The following is a 15,933-nucleotide window of genomic DNA, read 5'->3' as shown; positions in this document are numbered from 1 at the left end:
ACTTAACATAAGCATAATTAAATATAATGATAATATTGTCATTACAAAAAGAAAACAATTAAACAAATAATAATCAACAACAGATTATTAAAATTACACATCAACGTTGGTCAGGCGGCTGATATAGTGGTCGCTTCCCCTTGCCAGTGTCTGTTGGCTGACGCGACCTTCCTCGGCCTCGGCCTCTACCTCCCTCGTGTATTACGACTCCGGGGAGTGACGTTCGCAAAGGAGGTCGTGCCACAGGCCTATGAACGAAGTTAATTGGGGCTTGATTTGGGAAGAAGTTGCCTTGGGGTTGATTTGGATGTGGGATTATGAAGTCTTGTTGTGGATTTAATGATCTCTGGTATTCGGTGAAAGCAGTTTGTTGATTATTTCTACCGCTTCCGTCACTACTGCTTCCACTTGTTTGCCCAGTAGGATCAAAAAATTGTAAATGAACTGGTTCATTAAGCATCTGACTCATATCCTCTATGCTCATACTCAGTACTGGATCACCCTCTCGGTACTCCGGCAGCTGATTCAAATTAACCATGCTACTCAAATCCGGTCGATATTCTTGTTCACCGGCATTTTGATTTTGTCGTGCCGAAGCCTGAGATGATGATCCAACCCCCCCCCCCCCCCCCCCCGCCGGCGCCCTCTGCTGCGCAAAGAATTCCTGCAATATATGTTGGACCCGTACGTCCACCCGGTCATCAAATGATGCTTCGAACTCATCGCGGAATTCTTCTCTATACGTGGCCCTCATTCGCGCTTCATACTCATCATCGGTTTCCTCTCTTTGAGTTGGACGAGAGCGTCCTGTACTCGATGAAGATGAAGATGTGTAAGTGACATCTCTCAAACCAGTTGGGTCACTTGCATATAGAGAAGATGTACACCCAGCAGCGAATTTGCGACCTCGAGTCGCACCACCAGCATTCTTAACAAAAGCCAACGACATCTTGTTTCGACGAACATCCTCATTATCTCGCCTATGAGGTGGTAGTCGTAGTTGGCTTGCATTATATTCTTCAACCCAAATTTGCGTCAACCTCTACAATAAATTAAAAAAAAATTATAATTAATTAATTATAATGTTTAGATATAATTATATAATGTTTAAAAAATAATGTTATACGAAATAAATAATAAATAATATATATAATTAAATACTTACCGACACTTCTTGCGCCCTTGCCCCCGTCCACTCACCGGAATCTGCATACCGGTGCATCATGTCATTCATCTCCATAAAGGTGGGTGGACGACCAAATTGTTGGATGAACTCAAGACGAAGCGTTCCGGCAGATTTAGACCCTCCAGAGTGTACGCACGCACGATTGGCTTCATCAGTATTTCTGTTGGCTTTGTTCTTTATACACTTTGCAATATACTCTTCCTCTTCCCATCTGCGGCAGAGCATAGGGTATGAATTGCCAGCGAGCCAAAGTGGTGGTTTTGAAGGATCCTTTTTAATCTTTTTCCGCGCTTCAAAAAGTAAGGTCGACAGACGCTTGGTGGCTTTTTTGTTTAATATACGCTCAATAGCCGCTGTGTGGTGATTCAGCCAAGTTACTTGCGACTACGAAAAATAAAGAAAAATTGTTAATAAATTAGTAAATATATGTTTAGTAACAAAATTGATTGGATAAAAAAGTAATTATAAATAAAAACGTACCCTGAAGCCATTCCAAAATTGTTGATATCCACGCTCATCTGCCCTGACCTCCGTCCAGTTGAGATATGGAGCCTGGAATTTGGATTTCAATGCATTATTGATTGCCTTATTCGCCGGATTTTGGGGTTGCAAACTGCACAACCCAAGTCGGACATTCCGTGGCTCCGAAGCAAATTCAGGATAAACTTGATCAAAATGCTTCCAAGCCATTCCATCAGAAGGATGTCGCAACTCACCTGACATTTTTCTCCTTTCATAGTTTTCACGATGCCATGTCATTTTACTGGCTGTTTGCATCGATGCATACAACCTTTGCAACCTTGGTATTATGGGTAAATAGAACATTGCCTTTCTTGGGATTGGCTTCCTTCTGACTGACCGTGAATTTCTTGTTACACGATATCTTGGTTCTTGACAAAATTTACATTCAAGTAATGCACCGTCATCTACACCAAATTCGTTGCTATAGTACAACATACATCCGTTAACACAACAGTCAATTCTCTTCGCTCCGAGTCCTAACTTTGCAACCAATTGTCTTGCTTCGTAATAATTTTTTGGCAAATCAAGAGGACGGTCTATTGTTATATCCAACATCAGTTTTGTTATCAAGTCCATGGTGTATTCTGAAACAAGACATTCAGACTTGATACCCAAAAGTCTAATACACACCGTTAACTTTGAGTCTCGAGAGCCTTCACACAACGGTGTATTTGTCTCTTTCAAAAGATCAAAAAATCGCTGGGCTTCCTCATTTGGTCTCTCGACGTTAACATCAGCGTCATATTCATCATCAGCAGGGTCGTCGACATCATTTGGCACATAAATCGGCGTATTAAACCCAAGGGCATTAGTTATCATATTGTCCATCTCATTAAACGGATCATAATGCTGATGATAATATTGGGGAACAACAACGGGCTGAAAAACACTGCTTGAAGCACGATTTTGATTCACGGGAACAGTCGTGGAACATCCTTCGCCATGACTTGACCAAACCCAATAATTAGGTTGGAATCCCTTTTTATATAAATGAGACCTAATTTCATCTTCGCTCTGTATTCTTGTACATCGACAAAGTACACACGGACATCTAATTCCCCCTTCACGTATCACAATGTCATTATATTTTACTGTATTGATAAACATTTCGACCCCTATTTTAAATTCCTCTTTAACCCGGCCCCTCTTTCCAGGATTATGTCTATCGTACATCCAATTACGATTGCTAAAATCCATATCTGTGTAGTTTAATTAATATATAATTAGATCGATATATGTATTAAATTTATTACTTTATTTTTCAAAAGTATTTTGGACATATATATATGTCTACTCAACAATAACATATAAACTTTTAACATTTTATTTTTAAAGTTTATGGTTTATTAAATCTAAAAAATACTAAGTTTTTTAGTTGACAAAACTACCGACTTTTTAACATATATATTATAATTTTTTAAAATATAATTGTTTTTCTTTTTTTAAATACATAGTAATAATAAAATGCTAGTAACTATTTCTAAGTGTACGGTAAAAATAAAACTATCACTAAATATTATAAATTAAAATTACATATATTACTTACTTGGGTGCCGGGTAGAGTCTTACTTGGCGCGCGCTCCTAACCACAAACTCCGCTCCTAACCCACGACCTCCGATGACCACGAGAATTTGCTAATAAAAATTGTAAATAACAAATTATTAGAACATATACATTTAAATAACAAAGTAAAAATTTTAACTTTAAAAGTAAAACACAAACACTTACCACTGTTTAGATGGAGATATGAAAATTACATCACTTTTTTAAAAATACACAAACTGTTAAAAAATTTCTTTTATAAATTTTTTTTAAAAAAATTTCGTTTTTTTAAAAAATAATATAAATATACTGTTTTTTTGAAAAAAAAAATACTTATTTAAAAAAAATAATTCTGTTTTCGAAATAAACAAAATTAAATATATTTTTTTAATTTTTTTTACAAAAACAATAACTTTTATACATAGTGATAAGAAAATATTAGTAATAAATTACAAAGTATTAATTAATAACTATTACTAAGTATACGGTAAAAAAACTATCACTATATAAATTAAAATTACGTTACTTACTTGGGTGCCGAGTAGATTCTTACTTGGCGCGCACCTAGCCCACGAACTCCGCTCCTCACGAAAATAAGACTTGCTATTATAAATGGTAAACAACAAATATTAGAACATATACATTTAAATAACAAAGCAAAAATTTTAAATTTGTAAAAGTAAAACACAAACACTTACCACTTTTTGTATGGAGATTAAGTTGAAAGTATGAAATTTAAGAGAGAAGTTAGAGAAAATTTAGAGAGAGAATGAAAGGTAAAAATGAAGTGAAGGTGTAATAGATTTGTTGAAGAAGAATATATAAAGTAGTAATAAGCGAACCGTTGGAATTTAAATTTGAAATATGCATTACTGGCGGCCTGACACCGTCGTAAATGCATAACGTCTTTCTCATTACTGACGGCCTGGGACCGTCATAATTGACCACGCATTACTGACGGCCCAGGACCGTCATAATTGCTCATCTGCTTTAACTTTCCTGACGGCCTCGAACCGTCTTAATTGACCACGCATTACTGACGGCCTGACACCGTCACTAATGCTTAATGTTACCGTTTTAAAATTTTTCTTTCCCCCAAGACGCATTACTGACGGCTCCCAGCCTTCAATAACCCACAAATGCATTACTGAGGGCTAAAAGCCCTCAATAAGTTTGGTCAGTAATATTATGTTTTCTTGTAGTGAAATGGCAAAAATATGCTGAAATTATTTGACCGGACATTATGATGACTTTATTATTTCCTCTATGTAAAAAAAAGTTATAAGTGACAAACATTTGTCTGAAGATTTAAAATATATACTCCCTCCGTCCCAAAATATAAGAGTTACTTTACTATATGATACTATTCATTTATCTTGCATTGACCATATTTTTTTTAATAATATACAGATATAAATATTAACATATAAGATCTTGTTTTATTTGTTTTGTGCGTATTTTCAAAATATCAAGTTTTTATAATTTTTACTAATACAGAATTAAATATATTAATGATCAAACTTGTACGTTGGCATACGTGCATTATTGAAACTAGCTCTTATATTTTTGACAGATGAAGTATATATATATTGTCAAAAACATAATTTTTATTTAAAAAATGAAAATTAGCAAGTATGTGAAAAGGATGGTTAATTGAAAAAAAAATCAAAATGCTAACGTGCAAAACTTAAAATGTATAGATGTAAAAAGGATGGTTAAGTATTTAACATTTTAAAGTTTTAGTAAAAAGTAAAAAACATTCTAAAGTCTATATAGAAGACACGTTTCACCCAAGTTGTAAAAACGATTGTGACACATCACCAGTTTTTTTGACTAACTACACATCACCATTAATGTTTTTTTTTTTTTTTAGGTTCACATCACCATTAATGTTAAGGCCTAATTAAAGAGACATAATAGTCTTGCTACCAACATGAGGATTAGATTTGTCGCAGATCTAAATGACGAGAAATAACCTAAATAAAATAGGTTTAGACACACTCACATAAATAATAAAAATTAAAGAAAAAAAATGATAATATTTGATGTGATAAAATTACTTTTATTTTAATTTTTTGAATTTATGAGTGTGCGCTTAAATATATTGTATTTGGGTTGGTGCCGTTGTAAGAAATGCTCATAAATGACAGTATCTCATGTAGATACTTCCTCCGGACACAAATATAAGGAAAAAAAATTGTTTACGTGGTATTTAAAAAATTTAGTTAATTGTATAGTTAATTTTCTTGATTTAATTCAAACCATAGTTAAGTTTACTATATTACCCATTTTGAAAAGTGTAAAAGTGAAATAAATGCCTAAAATAAAATAGAATTGAATAAGGGTATATTAGAAATAGGAGTATTAATTAGTTTAAAATTAGTTAACTTTTGTTTATAATAGTAACCAAAATTTGAAGTGTTTTTTTGCTTATATTTATATTCGGGGGAGTACCTTATTGTTGATTAGAAGAAAAAACAGTACACTACTAGAAAAAGTAAAATTGGAACGGAAATTTGTGACGGAATTCCGTCCCAAACTAATCAAATGAGAACGGAATTTGTGACGCGTTTCTGCTACGCGTATTTTATTAAAACTTTATGGGTCATGTTAACTTGTGTCCTAAGGGCACATGTTAAGCTACCTAAAAATAAAAATATAACATTTAATGATATAAAGAATTTAATGTATAGAGAATTGATTACACCACAAGTTCAATAATTTTTTTTCATATTTATCTTCTTAACATGTGCCTCCAAACTTTATTTATCTTGTTGGGACGGAATCTGTATTCTATCATTTTTTATTTTGATGTTAAATTCTGTCATTATATTGGGATGGATTGCACTTTATGTCACAAGATTGAGACGACATTTATATTTCCGTCCCAACGTTATTCCTAAAATTTAGTGAAATAAAAGGCGGGGAAACTGTCACCATTATATATATATAATAAGAAAATAGTTTTTTTTTTAGAATGTCAAAAAAAGTTATTTATACCTATATATAAAGAGGATAAAAAAATTTGAAGTGGACTTTCAATAATACCCTTAACTTATTTTTTGAGCAGCAAAAATATTTTATTAACGGAAAATCTTTTATTGATATATGTCCTTCTTTCTCATGTTACATAATACTAGTAAAGTAGTAATCGATTTTTTCTCCCCCCTAACTTTAAAACAAATGATGGGCCAAATGCTTATTTGATGAAATAAAAGTACAATACCAATAATGAATGATTGTGATTTGACTCTCAATCGTAAAGTCACAACAATGATGGCCAATTTTTCAAGTCAAGTGCTGGAACCGTGGTTATGGTTCAAGGGGGGACACGTAAAGTTGCAAAAATATTGTGAATCATACTAACGAATTAACATCCTCTCCATTTATTTTTCTCACTATCGTTGTCCACATGTATCAAACAATAAACTTTATTGTTACTAACATCATTGATTCGGTTGTTAGAAGACATGAAATAACAGCTTCCAAAAGATCCAATTCAGCCAGAATTTCTATCCCTCACTCATACAACGATCAGGATCGTCTACACTATAAAGAATCATAGTTATTAATTTTAAATCGGACGTTTCATATTATCCCTATATGAAATAAGTACAAAACAAACTGCATTTATATCTATGTCACCAAGACCAAGCCCGGCCCGAGCCGGCCAGACGGCGGCACGTGCGTGAGATATTGAATGCGGTGTTCCCCGTTTATAAAATTGAGTACCCCTTGAGGCATACCCCAAGTAGTGACATTATCATATATATAAACACTACTAATTAAAGTGAGTGTCCTACCCAATGTGGGACTTAACATGAACTTTTTCAAATACATACACTCAAGCCACTAGGTTTGGTCTAGTGGTGAGGGTTTGGGTAGCACACTATAAGTTCTGGGTTCAATTCTCAGCTCATTGTAAACCAAAAATTTACACACACTATCTACTACTCTAGTTCTACACTTGTGTTTATTTCTATACCAAGTTCTTCATACAAGTTGCTATTTTGTTCCAACAATTTATTGTCAAATTTTTTTTTCTGCTTACCTAAAATTTCTTCAAATTAACAACAAAAGATTTTTTTTTTCTATCAACACATATCCATAAATTTTTAAGAAAAATATTAACACAAAATAATAATAATCATAAATTTCATATTCAATTTCACAACAAAAGTCGGGACATTCATTTTCTTTCTTTTTACCAAAGCTTAATAATATCATATATTTCTCTTCAAAAAATAATATGCATACATTTCTAACTTAAAACAAAGTTCATCAAAAAGTTTTACCGAATATAAAAGACTCTTTATATTTAATAACCAAGAAAATTTAAGTAATTTTATTTTATTGACGAGTACCATGAAACTCACATACGTGTGCATCAAATAAATAGATAATTAAAATATTCATTTATTTTATCCATCGATATCCATTAAACTATCCACTTTGTGCTCATCTTACATCTCCAAATAAAAGGCTCATGAAGAGTCATCTGGTTTAACTATAAAGAAAATATTACGAGGTCGTGTATTTAAGATTTGCTGAATAATTTGAGCAGTCGATTGTGAAAATTTTAATACAATAACTTGATAATATGATTTAATGAACAATGTTGTTTTATGTTCATGATTCTCAACATTCTTTTGCATTTATTTTTTTTAGAAACCCAATTTGTGACTTCATGAATTCTAAAAACGTAATTTTGATGCACTCATACCCCCTTTGATAAAAAAAAGTAATAATTCATACCCCTAGACTTTTGTCATTGCTTCAAAAATGAGAGTTGGCAAAGTATACTAGATCCGACAAGCAAGCCCGTCAAAATCTGAAATAATATAGGTTTAAAATTTTAGCTGGCAATGGTCGATAAGATTTAGTTCAATTGATAATATCGATATTATTATACTGAACATCTTTATTTGAATTTAAACTACGGTGTTTACTACTTCCTCTACGCACCAAATTCAGGTTGAATAACTCTCAAGCTTTTTAATCCATCCCGAAATATTCCGTTTAAAATTTAGTCTTGAACTTCAAGTAACTTGTTAAAACTTTTTTATAGGAAAATCAATTTTAACTAAGACCAAAAATAAAAATAAAAAATCAATTTTAACTTTAAAATTTGTATTAAAAAAATGATGTAGAATTTGTATTGTATAATCATCCTTTTGGTATTTCTGTTGTATGGAGGAAAAAAATCAGTTTTAAGAGTATCCTTTTAATTTCTAGAATTCACATTTGAAAATTATTATATATTATTAGGTTGGCATTCTGAGCCTGCAGCTCGCCTTTGGCTGAGTTTTTTAGCATTATTTTTTAAGCTTATATTTAAATTAAGGTTGGTTCTATGATGTACAAGTGAGATATTTTTTTTGACTCAATATACAAGTGAGATAAATCTTATACTGTACACAAAGATATTTTATTATTTAATCAATAACTCTTCCCATTAGATCAAATTAAATACGATGTGACTTATTATTCTAATAGTCGCAAATAAAGTTGTTTCTTCAATTTATTTGGCATGCATCCCAATTTCAGTCGAGCCGTCTGGGTTTCCCATTTGCCAATTTAAACAAAATATATTAGAAGTTTTCATGCGTTGAAATAAACTCAACTCTGAAATATTAACATTTGTCTATTTTTAATTATTTTAATTATTATTGGAATCTAATTGATTAGGGCATATTGATACTATTCCTTTAGCAGAAACCCCTCCTTATCTCCATTTTGTACCAAATCCCTTTGTTAATGCTAATGTAAAACAGATTAAGATAAATCAATCATAAAGAAAGGCGTGAAATCTAAATTTAATCCCTACAAAACAATAATCACAAATCTTAGAAATTAGATTAGGTAAGAGATATCCAATAAAGTAACTCGAGAAAATTATCTTCTATAACCCTATTTAAGCTGTGAAATATCCAGATGCTGATAGAGTAGATTCTGGTACATGTCGACTTTTAAGAATTATATATTCATTTGAAACAAACATTGGACAAGTCATTCCTATCAGCATGAGCTTAATTAACCTATAAAACATTTACTTCAAAGATTTTAGATTAAAGGGATTTAAAACTAGTACACATGATATTTATGATAATCAAACAGCACCTCATAATGACTACTATATTTCATGAGAGCTATACACATTGAGATCATTTGTTCCTTTAATAATACTTCATCTAAATTATAACGGAAAAAATAAAAATCACACTTATTAAAAAAAGTAAATCATGATGATTTGAAATATGTTTTTGTGGACTTTCCTTAAAATAAGTTGCATGGGATAATGTAAAAACAATTTTTATAGGTTGTTTATTGAAAAAAAGGAGAGAGGAAAAATTATATTTTATGAGATTATGGAAAAAAACATTCTTGAAAATGGTTTTTCCCTTATAATTTGGGATGGAGGGAGTAATAGTTAGAGATCACAAGAGTTTTGATAGTTTAAATGATCACTTGATAATGTAAATAAATATAAGAATGTTAACTTGTGCCCTTAAGGGCACATGTTAAGGAGATAAATGTGGAAAAAATTTATTGAACTTGTGGTGTATTCAATTCTCTAAACATTAAATGTTTTCTATAATTAAATGTTATATTTCTATCATTATACCTGCTATACAAATTGATTAAAGGATACAGGAGAAATCAAGAAGACATACAATATGGTTTTCATTGAATATAAAAAAAAAATGTATAATAGAGTATCCAGAGTTTGTTTAAGGCTTTAGAGAAGAAAATAGTTTGCATATTGTTAAGAATGGTTTAAAGATAAATGGTAGTCCCTCTAGTCCTAATTATAAGAAAAGATTCACTTTTTAGATACACTGAAAATTTGATGTATATATCTAGAGAAGACTATAATATAGACAAGATACATCAAACTTTCAAATGTATCTAAACAGTTAATCTTTTCTTATAATTAAGACCGGAGGGAGTATATCTTTAAAAAAATGCATAGTAGGGATTTACGGCATTGATTGTTCCATGTAGCCAACCCTGCCAATTGGAAAATTGCTTGAATGTTGTCCCGATTACTCTAATCAACAATAAATCTATTCAAACATCCCTCCGCTTCTTCCAATAATAAAATGTACAACAGAAAATCCATCCCAACAAACAACAATATCCCTTTGGTGAAGTTCTAAAATCAATAAGAAAATAAATGTTGCATTTAAAAAAAGATTGGATAGAGCAACTTTGAAGTCATGGCGCAATACAATATTAAGTGCAGAGGACCAATTTGACCATAAAAGCAGTTTAGTTTTTTTGTTGATTTACTTTTGACATGCATAATATACATAAGGGTTAAATATGCATAATGTCCCTGCACTTACGAGTCATTTGAGTTTTAGTCCCTGCATTTTAAAAACATTTTATTTTGCCACTGTACTTTCATTTTACTTTAAAAATGATCCCCAGACCTTTTCTTTTGTTGTTGAAATGACATATTTTTGTTGATCTGTCACTGTTGACTAGACTTTAGAGTTGATGACTAATTTAATTTTGCAGTAAATCGATCAAAATACCCTTAAATAAGTAATTTTTTAAAAGTAAAATAAAATTGACTCATCATAAAAAAATGTGTCACTTCAACAAAAAATGGGTTCAGGGACCATTTTTAAAGTAAAATGAAAGTGCAGCGGCAAAATGAAAGGATTTTAAAATGCAGGGACTAAAACTCAAATGACCCGTAAGTGTAGGGACCTTTTGCATATTTAAGCGTATACATAAATCCTAACACACACCAAAAACATTCCTGTAACTTAGTCCTATAAGTGCTATAAGTATGTTTTGATTTTAACAGAGTTTGTGACACAGACTTGAAGTTAAACTTCAAAAGATTGCATGGGGTCTAATAGAGATTGAGAATCTGTTTGGTTGGAGAATGTAAGGAGGGATTATTTTAAGCTTTAGTTGTTTGGTTCAATTTTCTGAATGGAGAAAGGAGCGGAGGAAAATTCCTCCTAACTCCTAACTCCTAAGCCAAATTTATCTCCCATCAAATGTAGGAGGATTTAAAAGCAATAATGTTTTTTAAAAAATTAGACTTAAATATGCATTTAATTAATGTGCCATTAAATATTTCAAGGATAAAAAATAAAAATATGTTTTCCCCTCCATTAAAACCCCTCTCCTCCTCTTGGTGATCCAAACACAACACATATTCCGAATTTCTTCGCTCCCCTCCATAGAACCAAACACACCCTTAAGGGAAAACAAAATATTGTCTATCCAAAGCAAGAAAGGATGATGAACAGGTGGTTACGTCTTCAAGCTGGTAGGGACTCATGATTAAGATGACAGTAAAAAGAATTGGAGGGGCATTAAGAACACATCAACCTCTAGAAAAGACACTAATATTCAGTTAATCAGTTTGAAAGCACAACTTCTAGTGGTTAAAGAAAGAAACTTATTGCCATGTTTAAGAAAGAAAGAAAGAAACTAATATTCAGTTAATCAGTAAAATGTTTTCTACTTCCATTTACACTTTTAATTACGAAAATACCACATTGATTGAACTTGATTTCTTATTTTCAAAGATCCGTTAGTAAACAAAATGAAAACAAGGTGTCATATATGTAAAATAAGAAATGAACACAACATATCATACCAAACAAATGCTATGCACAGTTCATGTTTTAATAAATTTTAACTTGCATTCTCAAGAAAGAACATATCTGTAAAATATTACCATAGTACCCTGTACCATACAATAGTAGACATTATATCCTATATATTAATGAAAACATCTGCTTCAATTTCCAGAATATAAAGGCAACCCGCAACCTATTGAAATTTCAAATGCATGCACTTGCAAATTACCTCTTTGTACACATCTAGTGGAAGTCGCAATCTAAGATATGCAATCCAAGCTTTAGTAAATTTTAATTTCATCTTTTTCGCAAGTCTGGCAACAGACAATACCTACATGCATAAGAATTAAGATAATGGATATGTAAAAGTGATGATGTAGACAAATAACTACTGCAGTTCTGAAATGAAAACATTTTTTAGTACAGGACAGATTCATTTAAACAGAGAAGAAAATCACAATGAAATCCAAGGATAAAAGATCCTCAATAATACTTACATTATTGTTACGCTTCTTGGACTTAAGCTGCTTATCATCCGCATCTACAGAAAGCATTTTATGATCACTTTCTTTGGAAAATTAACCAAATTACAAAAATATCAATGTACACATCAATTTTTTCTTACAACAAGAATAACCAAGCCTAATCCCACTAATATATGTCAAAGTGAAGGAAACATGGATTTATCTTTCATGTATCCACGTGATTTATCTACTTTTCTGAAAATAATGGGGGAAAATGGATCTCTTCACAAGAGATAAAATCTCCTATAATGATAATGAATTGTCTAATTATTGGAGCTACACTAATAAAGAAAAAAGAAAGAAACTAAGCAAAGGATATATCCATATATTTCGGACTTATATTTTTAAAAATAATAAAAAATGGAAAAATCTATACCAAAAATTGGTTCATGTAAAAATGGATGTATCGGTTCCATAAGCATCCTCGTAAAATACCAAAGGGGGTTATTTATGTTCAAGCTAGTTTCATTTCAACAATACCATTGTAACTGTTACAGATGTTTGAGGTCGGGTGATTTATTGGTCCTTTGCCTGTTCTTGTGGATTCAAAGGCACGCGGAGGGATGCAGTTCAGCTATATATTTGGATCAATGAAAGCCATAAGACTAACGGCCGACCATCGGAAATGATGAGCAGTTCGGCCGACCATCGGAAATGATGAGCAGTAACTGCTCATCATGACTATCCAGCTGTTTTTCGGCACCCATTGATGGCATTAAACATGTTCATCAATGGTCTTGACCCAGCGCTGGGGATTATATATACTCCACTCAGACAGTCAGGTACATTTTATTCCTTTTTGAAAGACTTGAGCGTCGGAGCGCACCTGCAGGTAGACAACCCCCTCCCAATCACCGGAACAGAAGAGGAGCACCAGCGGCGATGTCAAATCTGATCCACATACGATCAGTATCAATGTTGACAGCCTAGACAATTAATTTATCTTATTTATTTGTAATACTTTAAACCTTTATCTTTTTTCTTGTCCCGTTTAAGTCATTTATCTTTTATAATGTGCACATACACGTCCTTTTTTTAAAAAAAAAATCTGGAAAATGTATGAATATATGAATATCTTCATCACCATCTTCATATCTTCATCTTCATCTTTTTCCTTAATTCAAAATAAATATTCACACAAATACACCTCCAAATAACATAAATCTTTATTTTATGTTCTCATCAATCTCATTCTAAACTCAAAAATCGAAATGCTCAAATTTTTAATAAACCTTAGAAATTCATTTTTGAAAATTATCAAAATTTAGAAGATAGGAATTATCCGTAGTATTCATGCTTAGCATTTCACTTTTCTCATTTCCAAAGAAGCAGACGTCAAAATCTTGTGGAAGAAGTTGAAATTAGCTTATTGAAATGCATGTGCAGACAATGACCTAGTTCTAAGATACAACTGCAACACATTATTAGGAATTTTTTGAAGCTTCTTCATCAACCACAACAAATAATTCTTTAGAAATGAATATTTAGAGTTTATTGAAAATTTAGCAATTTTAATTTTTGAGTTTAAAAAAATTGAGGAGAACATAAACAAAGATTCAACTACTTTGAGGTGTATTTGAGTCAAAATTTACATTGAATTAAGGAAAAAGAGATGATGATGAAGATGGTGATGAAGATAACATTTTCCAGTTTTTTTTTTTAAAGGATGTATATATATGTGTAGATTATAAAAGATAAAGGACTTAAAAACAAGACGAAAAAAAAAAAAGATTAAAGTGTTATAAATAAATATTATAGTGTGGTACGTACCTCATGGTAAGCAAGTTCATTCAATATTGTATTTAGGCAATAATTTATAGTGTGGTACGTACCTCATGGTAAGCAAGTTCATTCAATTTAGTTAGCATGCATGTGGTCTATTTGGAAGCATCGTAATAATATAATTTTATGTAATAGAAGCTTCTAAATAGACCATGTGCAGGCTAATCAAATCAAATGAAGACAATCTTTAACTTGCTTATCATGAGGTACCATGTCTTGATTACAAATAGAAGTTTCTAATAATATTCGTAAGATATAGTTTAACTGTTATAACATTTTTACTTAAATTTGAATCAAGACTTCACAGTTAGGAATGAATTTAACCGATGTTTGTAATTTCGTCGTCAAAGCCCCTAATAACAACAATACCCATTTGATATGGAAAATGTTCATGGTCATCTTTTACAAAGTATTAAAATATCATGATTCCATGTGTAATTGTCTATTTGACCTGTTACTTTTTTTATCGTTATATATGTATGAAGTTTCTACCGCTATTTAACGGTGATTAATGTATGTAGGAAAATTGTGTGGCACACAACATTTTAAAAGTGACTAATCCTTTTTTTATATATACAAAAGTGACTAATCTTAATTGGAAATCATGGAACACACAAGACTAGTTCTCTCCTCTTTACCAGTGTTTTTACGTAAGAGTGATAAACCAAACTCTTAACAACTTACTTATAAAACCTAAGATTTTTACCACTTAAATCAATTCATTATTTATCGGTTATATTTATTTGGTAATGACACTCTCACGTGTGTGTATTCTTGTTGCAATTTAATTTTTTTGTTTTGACTAATTTTTTTACTAACGTCTTGCAATTTTATTTATTTATTTATTTTTGACGTTACTCAAAAAAGTTTGACTTTATAATTTTAAAGGACATTGTTCAAATCTCATCTCATTTGAGACAATTACAAAATGATCAGTATCACATTTATTAATAAAAACTCTTCTTTTCTAATTTCAATTAAATTAAAAAACTTGATAAAGATTTAAAAAGTTTGTTTTACAAAATATATAAATTAATTTCCCACTACAATATTCATCAATAAAAACTATGTATTTAGTTCATAATATAGACCAAATGCATCAACTTTTGTTGAATCAGTTGTCTCTTATAAAAAATATTGGAGATAATATGAAATAATAATTTAGTTCTTAATATAGACCAAATACATCAACTTTTATTGAATCAATTGTTTTTTATAAAAAATATCAGAGGTAATATTAAATATTAATTTAGCTAATAATATGGACCATATACATGAACTTTTGTTGAATCAGGGAATGGATCCTCTCCCGTGGAGGATTCACTGGAGAAAGTCCAGTTGCCATATCCACCCATCATTTTATTCTTAAAAAATTGGAAGTCCAACTAGCAAAAAAATCAAGGGCCCAGGTTTCACTTTATAAAAAAGTGACGGGAGATAATCTGCTCCCGTTGAATCAACTATCTTTTATAAAAAGGATCAGATGCAGTATTAAATATTAGTTTATATAAAAGAACATTAATCTTTTTTACTAATACTTTTTCAAATTTAAATGCCCAAATTAAAAAATCTTGGAATTTTTGTTTGACTAATATTTGAAAAATTAAACACATGAAGACTCACGTTTATATCTATCCATTTTTTTTATCAATGTTCATGCTATATATATTCTACTATTCTACTACTATATAAACTAAAAGGTTAGTGAAAAATCACATACACAAATATGATTTTCATTTTTCCTATAAAATCTAGGAGACGCCAAAA

At 31.1% G+C, this 15,933-nt stretch overlaps 1 protein-coding gene across 1 annotated transcript; it reads right to left on the bottom strand.

Annotated features, from left to right (window-relative positions):
* LOC123922612 lies at window positions 1–2,536 on the bottom strand. Its single transcript, XM_045975309.1, has 4 exons — window positions 1,903–2,536; window positions 1,667–1,851; window positions 1,166–1,570; window positions 1–1,042 (listed from the first exon to the last, which is right to left on the bottom strand). The coding sequence occupies exons 1-4, from the start codon at window positions 2,534–2,536 to the stop codon at window positions 101–103; spliced, it is 2,166 nt and encodes a 721-aa protein (XP_045831265.1). The 3' UTR covers window positions 1–100.
* Between the last annotated feature and the right edge of the window lie 13,397 nt (window positions 2,537–15,933).

The sequence above is a fragment of the Trifolium pratense genome, linkage group LG4, assembly GCF_020283565.1.
Source record: "Trifolium pratense cultivar HEN17-A07 linkage group LG4, ARS_RC_1.1, whole genome shotgun sequence".
Lineage (NCBI taxonomy): Eukaryota > Viridiplantae > Streptophyta > Magnoliopsida > Fabales > Fabaceae > Trifolium > Trifolium pratense.
The sequence above is the reverse complement of the archived record's forward strand: the minus strand, read 5'-3'. Positions and strand labels throughout refer to the sequence as shown.

Excerpts from the sequence above, each read along its gene's own strand:
- LOC123922612 (XM_045975309.1), bottom strand. The coding sequence starts at position 2,536 with ATGGACAATATGATAACTAATGCCCTTGGGTTTAATACGCCGATTTAT. Across the intron at positions 1,852-1,902 it reads TGAAAGGAGAAAAATGTCAG|TTTATCCTGAATTTGCTTCG; the intron begins GTGAGTTGCGAC and ends ATTTTGATCAAG. Across the intron at positions 1,043-1,165 it reads CAAGGGCGCAAGAAGTGTCG|AGGTTGACGCAAATTTGGGT; the intron begins GTAAGTATTTAA and ends AATTTATTGTAG.